This window comes from Ammodytes marinus, assembly GCF_949987685.1.
Source record: "Ammodytes marinus genome assembly, chromosome: 8".
Taxonomy (NCBI): domain Eukaryota; kingdom Metazoa; phylum Chordata; class Actinopteri; order Uranoscopiformes; family Ammodytidae; genus Ammodytes; species Ammodytes marinus.
Window position 1 is genome coordinate 16,419,639 of NC_137212.1, and position 21,992 is coordinate 16,441,630.

Genomic DNA, 21,992 nt, shown 5'->3' on the forward strand with positions numbered 1-21,992 from the left:
TTGGCCCACGCTAGTTTTTATTCTTTTGGAGGTTAAAATGTATTGGCGCGATCTCTTGAGTGACAGCTCTCCGCCCGTTGTCCCTCACTTTGCCTCGGAGGTATACGTCAGCTATCTCCCTCCCCCTGACGTGACGTCGATTCCCCTTTTCGGCAAGAGGAGTGAGGCGGAGTAAAAATCTCACAAGATGGCGACGCGCACAAACCAGGATTATTGGATGCCGTGTGAATAACTGAGGTCAGCCCGGATGCTACATCCATATTATTTACTATCTATGGGTGTAACACATGTGAATGTGTCCCAAACCCAAAATCTCCTGCTGTGTGCTGCATGTGTGAAAGGGTAGATAATGACATTCTCTGGGTCAGATGCTCCGGATAATGTTCATGTGTGAAAGGGTTTTATGGGATTTAAATTGCCATTATCTTCACTTTCTATGTTTATGCTAAAATAAGATGGGGAACATGGTAAACAAAACACATTACATATTAGCAAGTTTCAATTGTCACTGTGAGCATAATGACGTAAGCATTTAGCACAAACTACTTTCACTTTCATTCCAGTTTTGACCATATGCCAAAAAGTTGAGTCAGAACTGCACGGATCTCGAATGTGGCTTCACAACACTGCTGGCAATCTGGACCTTCAAACTACATGATTGTCGTAGATGTTCTTCAAAGCACTTCCTGTGATTGCTGTTTGGGCTGATTTGAAATAATGGTTTTTGAAGCGATGAGACCAGTGCATTTTCCTCCTCTAATCAGCCTGAAAATGGAGACAGAAGGTCTACTGCATTCATCTGGGGAGATGCGTCAGGCACTTTGGTTGCAGGTATACCACCACGCAAACACCAATTATCAGTTCACTCTTCTCAACCCAAGAGAGCTTCTTTCTGAGCTGCTTGCCCATTACTCTCACTACTAGGAGGCTTTCGTTTTCCTTTACTGCCTTTTCGGTCCTTTATTCACCTGCAGTTACAACTTTTTTACCCCTCTCCTATACAGAGAACTTTGTTTACAATTGCTTTAAGGAGTCAGTTATGTGATGGAAAACTTCAGTTAATTGTGCCAGAGATCCCTCAGATGTTGGTGTTACAAGGAACTGTGTACCTGTTTAACTGGGAGCTTTGAAAGCTTTTTTTGGTGAGGATGGAGGAGGGGGAGAGGATGGTAAACACTTGTGAAAACTTGCTACAGTCATTAGAGAAAATCTGGAGGCAATGATGGTTGTCTTGTAAAATAATTACAACTGAAAGAGCACTGAAAGATGTGAATATTCAGTGTGTGTAGTTTACAATTTGAATATGTTGTGCACAGGAATTACTAAACTTCAGCATATATGTTGTGTTCTTGATTCTCATATTTCTTTGTAAATCTTCTCCATGATGCAGAAGATTGTTTTCTCATTACTGTTGTGTCAGAGGAGGTGTTGTGGGTGTACGGTGAACTGTTCGATGTATTCCTACAGGCCTGCATACTGGAGTTCAGTTGGTCTGGTATTTTGTGACTCATCATTATGGATTTACTTGATGTGTCCTTGGGCTGAAAAATTGCAAATGAAACTGTGAAAAGTTAGTTTTAAATAAGAAAAACATTTCTGCTTTTGTCTATTTTATTCTTTTAAAGGTCACATATTTTGCTAAATGCACTTTTTAAATGTGTTCCAACATATCCATGGGTCCACGGTGTGCCTAGAGACTGCCAAAATATAAAAAAAAAAATAACAATCTCTCCTTTTCTCACTCTCCCCCTTTCTGAAACCCCGACCCCCAATATACTCCGTTCATAATTCTCGCGGTTTATGATGTCATAAACTGCACAGCCACATCCCCATATTTTCTTTATATGTCCATGCTTCCCCCCACATTAGTAACCAGAAATGTCCACCGTGCAGTAGTCTATGATAACCCCCCCCCCCCCCCCCCCATTTCTTATTGGTCCACGGCCCCGAGATCCTCTAGAAAATTTTCCGAGCGACAGCCATGTTGCTTTCCCCGCTAAGCGACAAGATGCCCATAGTAGCCTACAGCCTGAATGTTACATACACCAACACAGAATGCTTTTGCTCATACTCCACTAATTTATCTTAACCACAGCAGTCTATGCCTCGTTTTTAATAACACAACGGATAGGAAGCTACTTGTGGGTTTTTTCGAACAGTGAAACTGAAAGAAATGTTTTTATTGGTATTTTTGCCTGACTGGTGTATAGCTATTTAGATTTGGGACAAGCATTCAGCTTTTGCTCATAAAGACATAATTCTATTACCCACACCAGTCTGGAAATGCCTCGTTTTCAACAGGACAAAGGATTGGACCTTAATAGTGTGGAAGTCAACTTTGAAGATATTTTTTTCACTGATTTGTGTGGTATTTTTAGCCGGTAGCTTCCGAGCTAGCTTCGAGACAAGCAATCAGCTTTTGCTCATAAAAACATAATTCTATTACCCACACCAGTCTGGAAATGCCTCGTTTTTAACAGGACAAAGGATTGGAACTTAATAGTGTGGAAGTCAAATTTGAAGATATTTTTGTTCACTGATTTGTGTGGTATTTTTAGCCGGTAGCTTCTGAGCTAGCTTCGAGACAAGCATTCAGCTTTTGCTCATAAAAACATAATTCTATTACCCACACCAGTCTGGAAATGCCTCGTTTTAACAGGACAAAGGATTGGAACTTAATAGTGTGGAAGTCAAATTTGAAGATATTTTTGTTCACTGATTTGTGTGGTATTTTTAGCCGGTAGCTTCTGAGCTAGCTTCGAGACAAGCATTCAGCTTTTGCTCATAAAAACATAATTCTATTACCCACACCAGTCTGGAAATGCCTCGTTTTAACAGGACAAAGGATTGGAACTTAATAGTGTGGAAGTCAAATTTGAAGATATTTTTTTCACTGATTTTAGTGGTATTTTGATTTGATTTTATCGTCTGAGACTTATTTTTAGCGTTAGCGCCCATGTAGCTTCGGTTGTAGCACCAAGTTTTGCTCATAACACGCTGTTTATATTCCCCACAGCAGTCTGAAAATGACTCGTTTTTAACATGACAAAGGATGGGAAGATATTCCTGTAGAAATCAAACTTTAAGCTACTGTTTTCACTGGTTTTAATCATGTCAGGTCATGTCAAACTGTTCAAAGTATGGCTTAGCTCCGGCCGGGTAAACACTGTGTTCGCAGTCACGCAGTGTCTCTCTAGTATCGCGAGAGCACGGCAGAGACGGTGGGAGAGCCCCATGGACATATAAAGAAAGCCCGGCAGAGAGGTGGGAGGGGCCAGCCAGATCACACAAATATAGGTCATCCTGAGATCAGAGGACAATCAGGGTATAGAGGCTTGCTACAATAAATGATCTGAACGGGTTTTTCAGCAAACATCTAAAAAAATAAGTATTAGGGACTACTTAGACCATATAAAATTGACAGCAAAGTGCATAATATGTGAGCTTTAAAAGATAAGGCTGGCTAAGACTTCTTCTGTATTGTCCTATATTCAGAAAACCCCCAAATTATTTTTTAAATCAGCTATGCATTGTATTTTCTTTTTATTAAAATGTTACTCAAGGAGGAGGAAAACCGGGTACATTTGTTAGGGACTATTTTTCTTGAGCTGCTTATACACACCTGGTACTTTTGTTTTACTATTAACTATTTGCAGCACCAGAACGACAGGGCGCCATTAACTACAGTGCTATGTGTAATGTAATTAAGGATCATGTCAAGTAGTACAACAGTGTTGCTAATAAGGGTGTATTCACACCTGCCGTGTTTAGTTCGGTTTAAACAAACTCAGGTGCACTTCCGCCTGCGGTGCACATCTTTCAGGCAGGTGTGAATACAGCAAACGCACTCGGGGGCGGACCAAACAAGCGCTCTGAGACCGCAATCTGCAGCAGTTCGTTTGTGGTGTGAATTTGGCTCGATCCGACCCAATAGCAGGAAGCACTATGCCTTTTCATTCTTTTCATTTTTAATAAATTGCCGTCAGCTTCACATTATGGGAAAGGGTTGTTGTCGCAATTATTAGGAAGATCAGTTGTGGTTTGACTGGGAGCCCCGAGTGAATATAGATTTGATAGAGAGGACGCGTAAACATGCTGATGTGTTCAGCGATCAGGAGAAGGAGAGGGGAGCGTCTCAAGCAAAGTGCCAACAGGCTCTTTGCATGAAGTATGTTTTTTTTAGTTCCCATGTTAACGGTACTGTCAGTACTATCCCTGTGTTTGGAGCTGAGCTGCGCGGAACTGACACACAGCTAAATGAGCTGAATGAATTTTACTCACAATAGTAGGTGGCTAATAAATGGCAGAGAAAGTCTTACTTTCTGAGTATGTAGAGAATTGGGCCCTGATATATTATTTTATTTCCCATAATATTCCCTTATTTCTCATTAAGTTTTTCCTTTCTGTATACTTTTGTCTGTAATATTCCCTTACTTCTCATATTGTTTACCTGTTGAGTCATTAAGCTGTCAATCACAGTTATTTTGCTGGACTCTTATTGGCTGTATCCATGAATACAGACCTCCTTTTGTGTAGAGGGAATAAAGTCGCGCCCCTTTACGTAGGCATTTTGTCAGTGCGCAGCCAGAACGATAACACGAGCAGAAAAGGAAAACGGGTGTAGAAAACGAGTCAAATCAAATCAAATCAGATTTATTTGTACATTCCATACAGTACGACACCCTGCCCTTACACCCTTAGCTCGGCTGAGAAAAAACACCCAGTAAAAACCCTTTATTGGGATTAAAAAATTTAGAAACCTCAGGGAGAGTTGACAGAGTAAGGGATCCCTCTCCCAGGACGGACATGCTGCAATAGATGTCGTAAGTAGTCATAAAGGAGTCAATCAATGACCAGATGTTTACATGGTAATACTAAATTAAAATATGACTAGTGAATAGTGTGGATGCAGCAGGGCTTCAGATGCTGCCAGAGGGGGGAACTGATCCACACCGTTTCGTCTCCACCAGGGAAAACTGGAAGAGGAAAAACAGACAGCCAATGAGAGAAGCACAATGAACATAAATTAACATAAAGAGTGAAAATGCATGCAAATAGAGTACTATCCTGATGGACGGTAAATCAATGCTGATGTGAGGCACTAGCAGCTGGGGAGTGTCCGTTCCTAGGACGGCTGATTCCACACAGAACTCGGAGTCAGTCGAGCAGCATGGAGAGTGCTTGCTAGACGAGGGAGAGAACCCCCTGGGCATCGCTCAGCAAATTATGGAAAATAGACAAAGGAGCACAAATGTTAGGGAAATGGATGGATAGATATTCTATAAACAGTTATGCGTTTTGCGTCGGCAGGACAATTTGCAGTGGCAGGACACCGGTACTCAGGCCCAGACAAACCGAGACCGAGGCAGCCCCTCAGGCTATTACTAATAACGCTATAAACACTGTTAAACAGTACGAACACAATTAACAATTAATTTATACTCTTCCGTTCCCCGCCAACACACAATCGGCGCCAGCCCCCCAGACCCAGAGCCAAGGAGGTCCGGGGCCAGTATAGACGGTAGAGAATAGAGAATAAAGAATACACAGCCAATGCATGGTCGCCACGAGAAGCAACCACAGCCCAAACCCCCGAACGAGGCGACCCGAACGACCTGCGGAGACCCGCCGGACAAAACTGGTCAAACTGTAACAAGTGATAGTTAATAAACATACCGAAGTGAGAGAGAGACTTGATGACCGTGCACCGGGAGTTTCATTACTGTTGGCAGAGTCTTGGCTAGGTTTTCTGGAGTCCTTGGAAACCCTGAGAATCTGCATCGAATTCCCCTTGACGACGGGGTGGCAAGCTATGAAGATACGTCCCTATTCAAAGGAGTGGACGAAGATAACCTATGCCAAGGAGGAGACAATTTTTCCTTTACCTCCATTATTTGAGTAACCTATATCTGCTCTGAAGCACTACACACGACCAATGACTTTTAGGGCATATTCACACCTGCCATGTTTAGTTCAGTTGAAACAAACTCAGGTGCGCTTCCGCCTTCGGTGCGCATCTTTCAGGAAGGTGTGAATACAATAATCGCACTCAGGGGCGGACCAAACAAGATTCAAGATGATTTATTTTGTCATTGTACATGTTTCAGAACAACGATAATCTGTTTACAGTTATACCCCGCCAAGAGACATAGAGTGACAGTAACCAAACATGGGAGACAGGGGGGATACACTGAAGAGTCGTCTAGCGTGCGCTGCGCCCCTTAAAGTAGGAATGATAAAGAGAACGTCAGGGAAAGACAGGTTAAAAAAAATGCTACTCTCACACTCCGCTCCTTATGGGTGCGAAGTGTGTGATTAGTACAAAAACCACCTTGGCATAATAAGCACATGATAACGCCACAGACAAATAGAACACGTTGATAAGCACAGAGGTACGGGTTAGGGGTTTATGGGACGGTAGGTGTCACAGCCCAGGCACCAGGGGGCGTACGCAGCCGGCAGGCGCCCCGCCCGCGGCATCCATTCAAGTAAACCGAGACACAGCTGAAGAGGTGGTCTCGGTGCGTTTCCAAACGAACTCTGGTGTAGTTCGTTTGTGGTGTGAATTTGCCCCGACCTTGATCCTATCCAAATGCAGGATGCACTGTGCCTTTTCTTTATTTTATTTTCTAATAAATCACCATCTTCACATTAAGCTATGAAAAAGTGTTGTTGTCAACAATAATTTGATGTTTTAATTTTTTTTAAAGATGTATTAGATAGTAACGTAAAATACTCGCAGTTTCTAGCCTACAGATTTTAATGACGCATAGTTATCTGCTGATGGCACAAAATAAACACGATCGCAGTAGGCTATGGAATATCTCCATGATTGTAAACATTCTGCCAGTTTTCACTTTGTTCTTCCTGCTTTTCCCCACCCCAGAAAGTCTGTCCAATGAATGAATGACCTCAGCACACGTGTGGTTTTGCTTCGTAATGCTGGTTCACTTGCAAAAAGGGTAATGTAAACATGAACCACACTAAACAAAAAAAATCTAAGGGTGGATTCACACTGGGAAAGTCCGCTAGTTCACTTGCTTTGGTCCAGACCAAATAGAGTTTAGATTTTTTTTGTTTGGTGTGGTCCACTTTCATATTGCCCCTTTTGCAAGTGAACCAGCATTACGAAGCAAAACCACACGTGATCTGAGGTAATTCATTCAGTGGAAAGACATTCTGGGGTGGAGAGAATCAGGAAGCACGAAGTAAAAACTTCGAAATATATCATTGATATAATATGGGGTTAAAAATAATAAAAAGGCCTACATCTAGCCTATAAATAAAGAAAGAAAAACATCTAATTATTGTTGTTTCATATGGTTATAATCTGTAGCCCTATGACAATGCCACGTTATGTGGCTTGTAGCCTACTGAAACATAATTTTTACTGTATTTTTGCTGCTGGAGGTGCGGCTTGCGAGAAGAATAGGCTCAAGCTGACACTCAGCTGTGTAAGCTGTGTATCAGCTGGGAGTCTGTTCGGCGCAGTTCAGCTCCAAACTGACACGGGGATAGTATTGACGGTCCCGTATGGGAAGCAAAATAAAAACACACACTTCTTGCGCAGCGTGAACATGTTGGCACTGTGCGGGAGACGCTCCCCTCTCCTTCATCTGATCGCTGAACACATTCAGCATTTTTACGCGTCCTCTCGATCAAATGTAATATATTGTTCTGGGCTCCCGGTTAAACCACAACTTGTCGTCCTAACAATGGCGACAACAACATTTTCCCACAATGTGAAGCTGACGGCAATTTATTATAAAATAAAAGAAAGAAAAGGCATAGTGCCTCCTGCATTTGGGTCGGAACGAGTCCGGCCAAATTCACACCACAAACAAACTGCAGCAGAGTGCGTATGGAAGCGCATCGAGACCACCTCTTCAGCTGGGTCTCGGAGCGCTTGTTTGGTCCGCCCCCGAGTGCGATTGCTGTATTCACACCTGCCTGAAGGATGCGCACCGAAGGCGGAAGTGCATCTGAGTTTGTTTTAACCGAACTAAACACGGCATTTGTGATTACACCCTAAATAATTTTTGGTCTGGACCAAAGCAAGTGAACTAGTGGACTCTCCGGTGTGAATACACCCTTAGACTTTTGAACTGAATCTGACTTGACATTTCCCCCTTTGACTAAAGCATGCTGAACTGATCAAAACAAGTAAACTAAAGGAACAGAAACTGAACTTGAAGGAAAACTACACTTAAAGGAACACTACAACAGAATTTATTTTCTCATCTTAATTGTTTTCTTATGGACAATTTTTCAGTGATTTATTGGTGTCTAAAGAGAGTTGTTTTGAATTTTGTTTTTCTTTATTTAACTTTTATTTTTACAAGGCAAGAATCGCTTGAGATCAAATTACCTTTTTTTCGAATGTTATGGTCTAAAATATAACACATTGCTGAATATTCTTTATTGCCCCAAACTTAAACCTATTTAATTTTTCTACAACGTTTAATAGAGTCCATTTAAAAGTAACCTGTGGCTCCAGTTAATCATTGTGTCGTCACTTTTTTCTTACTCTGCTTACGAACCTAGTCACTGGTCCATATCTGAGTACTCTATTGCCCTAGGGTCACAAGTAGAACATCTCTCTCAAGTATTGTTCCAATTTTACAAGTGAAGTGTGTGAAGGTGGAGGCTCCTATTTGTCTGTTCAGATGTGGCAGATGTCACTATATCAGCATGTGTTTAATTCAAACAAACAATTTTTTTTTTTAGCAATTCCACTAAAATGAATTGTTAAAGTCGTTAGAGGGAAGTTGTTCACTGATTTTTCCTCAGAACTTTACGAAGTAATTTAAAATATGACAATTCAGGATTTGCACATTACTGAAAAATTATAATTTTTTTGTAATGTAATTAGGGCTGTCAAATTAATGCGTTAATTTAGATTAATTAATCACAGAAAAATTAACGCGATTAAAAAAATTAACGCAGATTAATCGCACTTCTATAGTGCCCTGTGAGCTGCACCGAGCCGCACCTGTAGCTTGCATCATGGCTTGCATACACAGCCCGCAAGGGTGAAGAAAAGTAAAGAGAGAAGCAGAGGAAAGGGCGGGGCCAAGGGCTCTATGGACGGTTTAAATAAGCAAATAAGCATGAAGGTAGGAAGACCTCTTACTTTATTCTCCGCAGTGTCTGTGCATTATTGATTTAGTGGGTGCAACAATATATGTTCAAAACAGTATCTCTCAATCTTCCTCCGTGTGTCTCAATTTTGTTTGCTAGCTGTCTCGTCTCCCGCGTAAACGGACACCCTGTGTGTGTGTGTGTGTGTGTGTGTGTGTGTGTGTGTGTGTGTGTGTGTGTGTGTGTGTGTGTGTCAATATTTTTGTCTATGAGTACGACGATGGTGAATGAATCGGCATAGGCATCTGTGGAAGTGCAGCGCTGTCTGTTGTGGAGACAGAAGTTACGAGAGAGGGAGAGAGAGAGAGAGAGAGGGAGGGAGAGAGAGAGAGGGAGAGAGAGAGAGAGAGAGAGAAACAAACTGTAGCAGGCTATACAGCTGTTTATAAACAGGTATAAAAGTGTCATAAAAGAATGCGATTAATTTAGATTAATTAATCACAGAGCCTGTAATTAATTAGATATAAATTTTTAATCGCTTGACAGCCCTAAATGTAATCTAAAAATATTATACTAGTGTGTAACCCAGCAGCTTTAGCAAAAGTGCATTATCTTGATTGTATGTCAGTTTACCACCAAACCAGGCCGTGTGTTAGAGATTAAAGCAAGTATAAAGCATTATTAAAACCCAAACAGATATATACGTTGAGGATGCACACAGCGACAGCAGGACACACACACACACACACACACACACACACACACACACACACACACACACACACACACACACACACACACACACACACACACACACACACACACACACACACACACACACACACACACACAGACAAACACACAGACAAACACACACACACACACACACACACACACACACACACACACACACACACACACACACACACACACACACACACAATTAAGCACAGAGAAAACAAACTCATTGGCATCTGGAATACCAACTTTATCCAGCTATAACACTTAAAGCAAAAGAGAAGTGGAAAGCTCAGCAGCGTGGAAACAGTAATTTGCCGGCTGTATTTTGTAGACAGAGAGCTCCATCAATAGCTCTGTGCTGTGCTGCATGGCATAACATTTTCGGAAATACATTCATACTCTGTTTGTGCCTAGGATTAGCTGCTCATAAGGTGTAAAAGGTTCATGTGGAAGTTGTTTGGACCTGATTAGGAATGGGATATACAATCAGTTTGTAAACAATAAATGTAAACTAGAGTAGCACTATGACTTTCAGAGGCTAATTTGAAAAGATAACAATTAACAATTATAATTGCAGCAGTTTGAAGCTGCCGTTATGGATATGCTTGTGTAAATGTAGTTATGCTGTAGAAGGGTTTTATACCCCATAGAGCAGCTGGATGTGGAAGATGTGTTGCTCCTTTGTTAGATACAACAGTCACACGGCTTAAGTTACGAGTTAGTAGGCAGTGGAGTTCAGTTAAAGGATACTCAAAGCGTTGCTACTGTTTGGAATTACCAACACAGGAGGACGCTCCACTTGGAGGCAGGGGGGAGAGCAGGAGGGAGAGGGGAAGTTTCTGAAATGGTTCTGCCCACCTTGGTAGTCACTGTGAGGAGGGGCTTTCCTTCTGATGACGCCTTACTTGGTATCTCCTTCAGGACCATGGCAACAGTCTTATCTGCAGCCCTAGAGTCTTTCGCCTACAACAGTGAAATCAACAATGACTTGTGTCAGGACAGTTGGATAACTCAGTGATTTTTGCCCCCGTCTGGGGCATCTTACAGAAAAGACTTTACCATATGATGATGGATATACTGTGTGAGGCTGTCTACGGCAACAAAACATCGACTGAAGACATTTCCACAAGACTATGGCAATGAAAAGAGGGTAACTGCACAATGTAGATAGTTGACTGTAGACAGTGATGAGCATGGTCGTCTACAACAGTACATCCAGTACTTATGATGACATAATATCATACATAACTCATTACACGGACCATAATTTTTGCCAAGAATTATATAGTGTGCGTTAGATGAATGTCCGTGTCTATTGGGCCTCTGACAGTTGTCATTTATCTGTGGGGATTGTAAAGCTACACTGTGGCTAAGAGACATTCTCTGAATGGTGTGCTTGCTTTGTTAAAGGTACCCTATGGAAATTTTTACTCCTGCAAGTGGGTCCCACTTATTTGCTAACCAGTGACACAATAAACATTCCTGTCTGTTATTCCACATGTGGTGGTAAAGCAAAAATAGCTGTAGATATGTGACCAAAAGCAGGGAAGAATACTACCAAATAAACATGAATACAAATAATGACAGTTTTTCAACAAAACAAACAACAAAACTCTACAGGGACCCTTTAAGTATTTAATTGTTACGTGATGTAGGCACAGAACATTTCATACTAGTGACAATACCTGGATGCCAAAATGTCACTTTTGTTATTGGTGATGAAGGAATGCAGTTTTTGGCACATATTGCACCTATACTTTGGGTTTCAGGACAAGAATTTTTGTTACAAAAAATCTTGCATGTTAAATTAATCTAAAAGTTCTGGGACATTTTGAAACATATTTTTACATAGTTCTTTACTAAGAACTAACTAAGAGGATTGGTTGAGCTGAAAGTGCATTCTCTGTAAATGCTTGACTTGTCGTATGCTCTGGGTAGCATCAGTAAGAGTATAACATAATTTTAGAAAATTGATTATATAAGTGGTCAAACGGCTTTTGCCGACGTTTTGTTATCCTTTTCACCTCAGCTTAATGGCAGACACTGGACTGCACCGAAACCACCGGCTTTTACATCACACATTCATTAAATTCACATTTAACCATTGGCCAGAAGATGCACACTATTAATCATTTTAGGACACAGAGATTCTAAGTACCAACAATGAGTTAAAAAGGCTAATACTGGGCTGCTTGGTCCATTCAGAGTTTGGAATTTATTTTCAAGCTAATTTAAAAGCGTTTGAAATTCCTCTATTACTAGTATTCCCCCATTGGCACTATTTGGCACAACTAAACTAGTTAATTCATTTAGAACCATTGGCGATTCCTAGCAGATTACATTATTTTTGTAAAGTAAAGCCCTTTTCAAACAACAAATATATAACATTGCTTGCTTCAGCGAGCTGTTTAAGTGAAGGATTTTTGTCATGTCACAAGTCTGATTAGGACCTGGTTTTAACAAAGGTCTTGCTTTCCATCAAAGACGTGTTTCCAGTGTGGAACTATTGAGGACCTGAGAAATGTCCATTTAACACTTTACACATGATGAAAGTCAAAGTGCATTGCTGTGGCACTATTAATAATACTTATCAATATTCTTAAGTTTAGCTTCTGGCTACCAATTAGAGACATAGTAAGCGATTGTAATCCATCGTTTGTCAAATTCAGCTACAATCTACTCACCAATTGCTACCTGTCCGTCGTGTGTGCACGCTGAAAATAAGTCAGAAGTTTTGACGCAGCGACGGCTCCGCCAACGGCAATCTAAAAAGCCTAGCTCAGCACCAGCATCTGTTTATGTTTACTAACTGCGGCCCGAATGTCACAGATTGACGTTTCGGGGAACAGCCCGGCCCGACCACTTGCTCTGAGCGACAAATATTGTCGCGGTAAGTATAAATAAACAAACGTTCGCCAAGCCTTCGTTGGAGATCGCATATTGTTCCTTTAACATTAAACAAGATACTGAAGCAGTTCTCACAAACTGAACAGCTTTAAAAGACCCCTTCTTAAAGGCACTACGAGTAAGATGGCACGTTGGCGTCCCCTTTGGACAAAAGCGGTAGTATTTTTACGACGCCCGCTGTCGCAAATGCTCGTGCCAGGCGCGTGAGCGTGGACTGAGAAGGGCGCAATATAGTGCATGTTCGTGTGTTGAAAGTGTGAGGACTCTTTTCGGCTCCGTGAGAGTGGTTTTGACACTGCATCAACTAATGCCAGTCAGTACACACACCTGCTTGCAATGAGTTGATTCAGCAGCGTCACCTAACTACTCTCTCTCTCACGGAGCTGTGTCCTCACAGAAAGCGAATGAATGAGAGACGGCAGTTAGTAGACTATGGATCACGATGAGGTAATGTGTTTGTGTTGTTGATGTAAATAATGACTATTTCAGATAATGGTTATCTGATGATGGTGAAGCAAAGCAAACTTTGTGTTAGTACCAACCGCTCATTCATTTAGCAGTCTAGTTTCGCTCTCGTGAAATTGTATACACGTTGCTTGGCAACGTCCTCCCGCCCGCCTATCACTCACTCTCCCTTTTCGCTTTTCTTCATTGCATTCTCTTTTTTTTCTTTGATGGTTCAGCCCCGTTATCAGTCATTTATGACGACAAATAACTGTCTCAAACAAGGCTCCCGCTCCCCTTCCCTCACCTGGAGGGATAGGCTTCTCAAATCGCGTTGCAGCGCCACACTGAAATCTGCAACCAATACGGATATGTGACCATAGAGCCTGCACGAGCGAACCGAAAATCGGACTGGGTGTGCGACCAGACCAAAAGCAGTAATAAAAACTATATAAAAACGTCTTTCTTTGCACTGATGGTCTCGTTTGCTGTTAAAGGTAATTTATGATTATCAGAGGAAACATGAGATTGTTTAAAAGATATTTAAATGTTACTCGTATCCGCTTTAATGCATCTCAAAACTCTGTCTAATGAGGGGTAAAATTACTTTTTCTATGCAAACCAGCTATATTTTACCATCTTTTGTGGCATTCAAATAGCCTGGCTCTGCCCGCCCGCCTACTTCCGGACAAATTTAATTTTCCCTTCAGTAGTCAGTCTGGCCCTGCGTTCCATTAGTAGTTGCACTTCCCCTCGTTCACCTCCCCTCAGCCCTTGGTATGACGTACCAGCATACGTTGCACGGAGGGAACTTGGAGCGCGAAGGGAAAGTGGGCGGGGGAGGAGCGGGGGATTTAAATGGAACGCACTCGGCACTTACCCTTGTAGTCGCAATGGACCGTCAGTTACGTAGGTAAATCCGAATGCAAATAATACAGAATTATAACATTCTGCTAAGGTAGCCTATGTTGCAGAAAGCCAGGGACTACAGGTGGAAAATAGCAGTTTGCTAAAACCTGGTACAATGCATCTCTCCTCTTGTTCCAAACAAGGTTAATGTTTCTTTTGTACATTGTCCCTGTTCAAATAAAGTCATAATAATTTCCATAGCATAACAAACATTGAATTTCGACACGGTAACTCAGATTATCAAGATATTATTACTTACACATGTAAATTGTTTGCTCCGACATATTTTCTTATTTATGTTAGTTTCAACCAAAAACATTTGTTTTAAATAGTCCTCTAATTGGCAGCCATCGGTGTTATAGCAGCAATGTGTAAACTGCAATACATTCACTGGATTGTTGTATGGAAATAGGATAGCCTAATTGAGGCGTTTTGGAATATATTTATATATATACATATATATATATATATTTGTCCTGCGGGTGGCCGCAATGTCCCTAAAAGCATACAGTCTACCGGAAAATAAAAGGAGAAGAAGAAGAAGACGAACTGCAATGCACTGTGGGTGATATCCACCTCGGAGTGACCATGGATGTTCACTTGATCACTCAGCCCTCCGAGGGTCTATGGGTACGTTCCAATACCCGTTCAACAGGCCCTCGTTCACTTGCCCTAGGCACTTGCCCTCGGGGGAATCCCCGCTGCCATCTTAAGTGTCGTTCCAATAGTCTGGAAACTGAAGTGAACTTCGTGAGATAGACCCTCGGAGGGCTGAGTGATCAAGTCAACATGGATGGTCACTCCGAGGTGGATATCACCCACAGTGCATTGCAGTTCGTCTTCTTCTTCTTCTCCTTTTATTTTCCGGTAGACTGTATGCTTTTAGGGACATCGCGGCCACCCGCAGGACAAATATATATATATAAATATATTCCAAAACGCCTCAATTAGGCTATCCTATTTCCATACGAACAATCCAGTGAATGTATTGCAGTTTACACATTGCTGCTATAACACCGATGGCTGCCAATTAGAGGACTATTTAAAACAAATGTTTTTGGTTGAAAGTATAAATAAGAAAATATGTCGGAGCAAACTATTTACATGTGTAAGTAACAATATCTTGATAATCTGAGTTACCGTGTCGAAATTCAATGTTTGTTATGCTATCTAAATGGCTTTCTGCAACATAGGCTACCTTAGCAGAATGTTATAATTCTGTATTATTTGCATTCAGATTTACCTATGTAACTGACGGTCCATTGCGACTACAAGGGCAAGTGGGCAAGTGGGTTCCATTTAAATCCTCCGCTCCTCCCCCGCCCAGTCTCCCTCCGCTCTCCAAGTTCCCTCCGTGCAACCTATGCTGTTACGTCATGCCAAGGGCTGAGGGTAAATGAACAAGGGGAAGTGCAACTACTATTGGAATGCAGGGTTAATCATGAAGTTCACTTCAGTTTCCAGACTATTGGAACGACACTTAAGATGGCGGCGGGGATTCCCCCGAGGGCAAGTGCCTAGGGAAAGTGAACAAGGGCATGTTGAACGGGTATTGGAACGCAGGGTGGGTGTACAGCGCATTTCCCAGATTCTCCGGAGAATCTACAGTCGTCCAATCAGCGAACAGAGCGAGTGGCTGAGAACGATGACGTCGAAGTCGCGCTCCAGTTTCAGTTGAATGCTGCGTTCCTTTATACTCGGAAGAAGGAGATTTCCGACTTGGTAGTTCCGAGTTCCGACCTGTCTGTGTTCCAGTGCATCTGCTCGCGAAAGTATGGACGCCTAAAACCTTTCTCGTCCCAATAACTAAACGTTAGGCTCTAACAAGTTACTGTTGCCAGGTACCGGTAGATTCATAGACTACAATATGTAGTGAAGTCGGAAATTTCCGAGTTCCCCGTGCAACTGGAACGCACCGTCAGAAGCCGGCTCATGACACACGTGACGACCAAACGTGATGCGATTGGTTGGCTAATCCAGAGTGGCACTGGGCAGATCCAATAGTTTTAAACTTCGACAGACACCCGCCTCCAAGTGAGTGAACGTTTGCCAATTACAGCACTTCCAGACCTTCTGTACAAGGCATTAATGAAACAATCTGTATCGAATTTCACATGTCAGTGCTTCTGAAGAAGGAATGTATTGATAGTTGAGAGGAGAGAGTATTGGGTGGAAATGGGGAGAGAGAGGGAGATGACATGCAGTAAAGGTCCACGGGTTTGATTGGAACCTGCGACCACTGCGACAAGGACTCAGCCTGTGGTGCGTGCTCTATTAAAATACTGTGAATGTTTGCAAGGAAAACAAGATTATTTTTAAAGCAAGTGACTGTTGATCTATTGGGAGATGACTGTACCGTAGCTTCTTAGATTTCTGAACTTGAGGTGTCGGATCAGAAACTTTCTTTCTGACTTTCACATGACAAGAGTGCAGTGGGAAGGTGCAATTATGGGGTGAAACAAAGCTTTGCCATTTTGAGGTGCAAAGGAAGTCTTGTTGCTGCTGAGACTGGAATAGAGATTTGGAGAAGAGTGGCGAGGGTTGACCCACTATGCAGAAGAAATCTTCTGTCATTATCTTACTATTAATTACATTGTTTGCACCGTACTTGATGAAGAGGTTTTGGCCTACACTATATTTAATGAGTCTCAGTTTGTTATAGGATCCTGCACACTCTAGATATTCAAGGCAATAACAGACTTGCAACAGTGCAAATACTCTGGCTAAGCCAGACTAACGCTGGGTGATTCATTTCTGGAATTAATGCGTTAATTTTCTTAACGCAATTAACGCACGTGTAGAATGATCCGCCCCGTACATCCCACCCGCTCTGCACTACATTCACTCTAACGTTTTGGCTGACCCAGGATCAGTAGCTGCGCGCGGCCAAACATAGCAGCACGCTAGCCTATGTTTTAAACTGCTAATGGCCACGTCTGTGTCGCGGGTGGCAGTTGATGTCGGGAGCAACAGGAGGAGAAACATTGTCCGCTCTGTTCAGAGCCCACGAGGACACAAACTTCTGCAGTTTTCAGAGGTGTCTGTGATTAGACATCAATATAACTTCGGCTTTCTGGCACAATTAAAAAGACCCCTAGAACGTGGTCGGGCGTCAGTATTAAAACCATCATTTGGATTTTTAATTAATAAAAAGACTAATTTTAAATGTACATATCCACCTTCTATCATTTATCTTTCCGTTCATACAACAATATACAGAGAAAATTCAAATTTTTCAAGCATATTTCGAATGGTTGAATTAATCTTGATTAATCCACAGCACGCTGTGATTTATCTGATTAAAAATGTTAATCGTTTGACAGCCCTACTATAAATGTTGATGCAGGTCTTTTTAATGCCGCCATTTCAACTGAAACAGCTGATGAGTAGGTTTTGTATTAGTGTGAAATTTTTTGCCAATGTTTATTGTACAGTATTTCATACTCTTTATGGGGATTGCTTTTGTATGATGAATGGGCCTAATCCATATCTACGAAACTGGCCCTTAATGTTGCTAAAAACTGCAAACGGATTTGGTCTTGAAGAAGTATTGGAATCATTTACTGTGCTTACAGCTGCTCATACACCACTGCCTAAAACTATTCGCCTGAACTGTCAAAGTCTTTGCTGCAGAGTCACATCAAAAGACGAGATATCTTCCTCGATGATGGCTAATACAAATCATGTCCAGAATAACAGCCTAAGGCTGAGGAAAATTTACGCTCCAGTACTTATAGTAACTGCCCGCAAGTCTAAGTCTTGACTCCTTAGGATACATATATTACCCCCACTCATGTTCCCAGAGTGTGTTATAAAGAACTGAAAAAATCTGACATTAAGTAATTGCCAGCCAAATAAATATGTCAGGGCAATAGGCATGATCTAACTCGCAAAGCCTAAAACAGTTTAAAAGCACATTCGGAATACCAGACACATTTTTGTTTGTAAGGATTTGCTACATTTGTCCCCGGAGCAAAATTATCTTATTTAATTGTAATTATTTTAATGTGAACATAATAATGAACCTGAAAAACCACTTGGTGAATTTATTTCTCCACTCTAATCATTTTTTTTTTCTTTTTTACTCCTTGGTTACCTAATTTTCTCCATAACAAATGTGCAATTCAGGCCACAGAACTAATTAGAGGCATCAGAGGCTGCAGCAAAGTTGTCGGCTTTTAATTGTCTGTTGTGTGAATATAATGTCATGTAATGCTGCATATTGTAGAATAGGAAAATAATTATAATAAAATGCATACCAAAAGCCCTTCAGATCCCCTCTGCATCCTTTTTGTTTTCAGTCACTTTAAAGTCAATCAGCTTATTTCATTTGCACAGATTTTCAAACAGATTTCTTAAACAGCCCCTCTTAGCCACTTGGTGATCTGTGTAAAAGCCTGTTAGGAATGTCTCCCATTGTGCTGTAATGGACAAGTCTTTATGGATTCAAGCTTTGGTGACACTTTAAATCCCTCAGTCAACAAAAGGGATTTCAGATGATTTGCTGAAAGCCATCCGGTGGCTGCATTTCTGCACCTTCAGCATTTAACTAGTGGAGGGCATGTAAGGTCTCTACTGTGAGTCTGTCCCAAGACATACTTTTTAGATTTTGGTTTAGCTCACTTGGGTGTCACATAGGTGAGATTGGCCTTGTGGAAATGATGGGACAATCATAAGTTGAGCCCACAACTGTCAGTTATACCTTTATTGTTTATGCTTGTTCTGACTGAAGCCAATGTCTATGGTGATAGTGTTCCCATTAGAGTGAATATCAGGCATAGCAACATTGTAAGCATGAATCAAATTTGTTTACATTTTGTTGACTCTGTACCATGACCTAACAAATAGTTCACTTATTTACAAAGACTTTTGGATGCAAGTTGTGTCTGAGTTCCAGACTTTTTGTTTTTTCTTTGATTGACACATCCTCTAAATCTTCCCCAAGTGAAAACCCCCAACTTCCTGGTATCCTATACAGCAGTCTCAAGCAACACTAAGGATTTTGTTTAAATACTGTTCAAGCTTCCTCTGCTGTGCATGTCCGGAGAATGCACACTGAATTTAATAGTCCATGGGACTCAATATGAAACCGAAATCCACAGACAAGCTACTGTTTTGCACAACCATACTAATTAAACCTCAAACAACAGTTGATAAAATGTGGTGTTTATGTACAGTTCCCAATTTATTACCTAATACTTAATTAACAACATTTTAATCAGCACAAATAACATCCAAATTTACTGTCCACAATTACATTATCGTACAGGGAAATTATTATTCAACTGATTCCCTGTAAACATAATTTCAGTGCAGCACAACCAAATATATTTCATTATTGAGAAGATGTGCAACGGAAGAGCATACACAAAAATGAAGTGACACACTTGGAAAGGCAGAGGTCCGTAATGCCTTATAATAGGTAAAAGCTGTCCCTGAGGTAAGGTACAGGCGGCAACTCCTGAGGAAAGCTATGCAAATACAGCCTAAATAGAAATCAAAGCAAAGGCATCAGGCCACCTAGTGTGAGCCAGACTATTATGGCCCTAACACCCATGGCATTTGCTCACAATTACTGACATACATGTATATACAACAATAGGCTGATAGGCTCTTTGACTCACTAGCCCCTTTTACACAGCCAGTGAAAGCCGGGAATATGCCGGCCTTTCGGCCCTCCGCCCTGCTGTTTAAATGCGACAGTTGCGGAACGAGGGAAGAAAGGTGCGAGAGATTGTTCCGGGAATTTTACTACCTCGGGGGGTAGTAAGATTCCCGACACAATCAGTTCCGCCTCTCTGTTTAAATGCTCCAACTTGTTGTTGCGGAACAGGGGGGCGTTTGACGTTACATAGCCTACGTTCTAAACATGCGACCATGTTAGCAGTTGAAGGACGTGTGTTTAACATTAATCACGACGGCCTGATGTCCCGTAAAAATCACCAAATAAAAGGAACGGCGTATAATCTATCTGATCATGAGGTCCGTTGCTCAATCCAAACCCCCACGCTTCATTTTGCAGAGTGTATGAGTCTATTTCTGCCCAGGAGAAGTTGTACAATGGGAAAGCTAGGCTAGGCTAAGTAAGGGATAAAGTATAGCGAACGGGTCACTTGCTAGAAATGAAGACCGACAAGCTGAAGCAGGAGCCCGACGCGCAGCGGAGGGCTCTTGTTCAGCTTGAAGGGGGAATAGTCTGCTCGCCCCGCTAGACTGTCTGCTTCAGCTGACTGAAGGCTCCTGCTCAGCTGTTAGCCACAGAGCTACTGTTTTGCTAACTCAACTCAAGACGTGAAGCGGATTGATTTTGTCAGTTTGGTTAACAGTCCCAGTGATGTTGGACTCAGCGCGTAGCGAGATCAACTGGCACATCGTGGGGACAGTAAAATACGGCCCTCTTACTGCAAGCTCCAGCACTTCTGCTCTCAATTCACCTGCCAGTGTTGTTGTTGTAAAGCAGCTGACCGGCGCGGCGCTAAATGTTTACGTCACACCTGATGCTGTTTACAAGCACCTCTTTCATTCCGGAGCGCTGTGTAAAAGGAGCTACTGATGCGCCAGCAGGCCGGCGTTGCTTGGTTCTGTGTAAATAACACAGAAGCAAGCAACGCCGGCATTTTGGAGTGATGTTGTTCCGTCAATATGCCGCAATCTCTGTGTAAAAGGGGCTACTGACTCATGTCAATAGTATGTTACCATTCACTTTCATACATGCATGTAAGGTAGATAGATAGATAGATAGATAGATAGATAGATAGATAGATAGATAGATAGATAGATAGATAGATAGATAGATAGATAGATAGATAGATAGATAGATAGATAGGTACTTTAAACAAGCAATACTAATACAATAAAATCAAAATCAATGTGCCTTGTCCACATCCGTTGATTGAAGTAGGCTTCTTTCACGTCACAGAAGGGAGATTTAAATCATTACCTATTATTAAAGACTGAAATCACTGACTTGATGAAAAAAGGCTGTATCCAAAATATGTTGTGTAAAAACTTTAGAAACTAATATGTGCTTAAAATAAAATTGAGATTTTAACTCTGGCTTTATCCGACATCTAGATTTTTTGTGAGTGCAACAGCAGCCGGCAGAATATGGGACAAAGTATCGGGCTGCAGAACGACTGCCAAGCCAGCAGTCTCTCATTTTAGTCAAACCAGCCGCTCCTATATTTATTTCTCCCCTATTGTGAGCGTATACAAAGGCACAACTCAAATACATTGTATACAAAAGTCACGTGCACGGATATGCTGTCAGAGGGTTTGGCGAGTAAAAATGCAAATCGCCCACACCAAGGGCTCCAGGGTTCGTTTCAACCGCACTTCAGAAAGCTGGTGTGAACACGCCCTAAGATAAATTGGCTAAGAATTTTGTGATGAAGATAAGGTAAAATGTTTAAAATCTCAAAAACAAGGGGGGTCGTGGAGATGTTTTGTCATTGAGTTAATTTATGGCCCAGCCCTGGACACACAAGCTTACTTACTACTACTTAGCGTTTGTGTGCTTCAAACTCTATTGTAAGGAAGTTAAAATGTCAAAGGCATAGTGGGAGAGAGAGTAGAGTTGGTCTTTGGATGAAATATTACTGTACAGTTGAAAGCTCTTACCCAGGGACGGGAACTGAAACAGGGGTGCCCATCAATAAAAAAACAGCTGGCTGATGGACCACAACACGATACTCATACCAAACCTTCCACCTTTGAGATTCATTTTTGGTTGCTATTACCTTAAAAAAACAATTACATAAGTTTCATATTCACACTCTTTCTCGTGTAGGAACACTCTTGCACCCTCTCACTATTCTGTGTTTAAGGTTACTCTCAACATGCTCTTCTTTCCTCTTTCCCCGTAATGCTGTATGTGTTCTCTGGTGACATCTCCACTCACCATGGCAGCA

The 21,992-nt window shown here is 41.7% G+C and overlaps 1 protein-coding gene across 1 annotated transcript in view; it reads right to left on the minus strand.

The window, feature by feature from the left end:
- Positions 1 to 21,992, minus strand: part of pex5la (peroxisomal biogenesis factor 5-like a) — a gene marked incomplete at both ends in the record, with an annotated part of 111,626 nt that overhangs the window by 63,665 nt on the left and 25,969 nt on the right. The window contains one exon of the mRNA XM_080032417.1: positions 10,681 to 10,785. Coding sequence (XP_079888543.1) covers positions 10,681 to 10,785 — 105 coding nt within the window. The remainder of the gene's footprint in view (positions 1 to 10,680; positions 10,786 to 21,992) is intronic.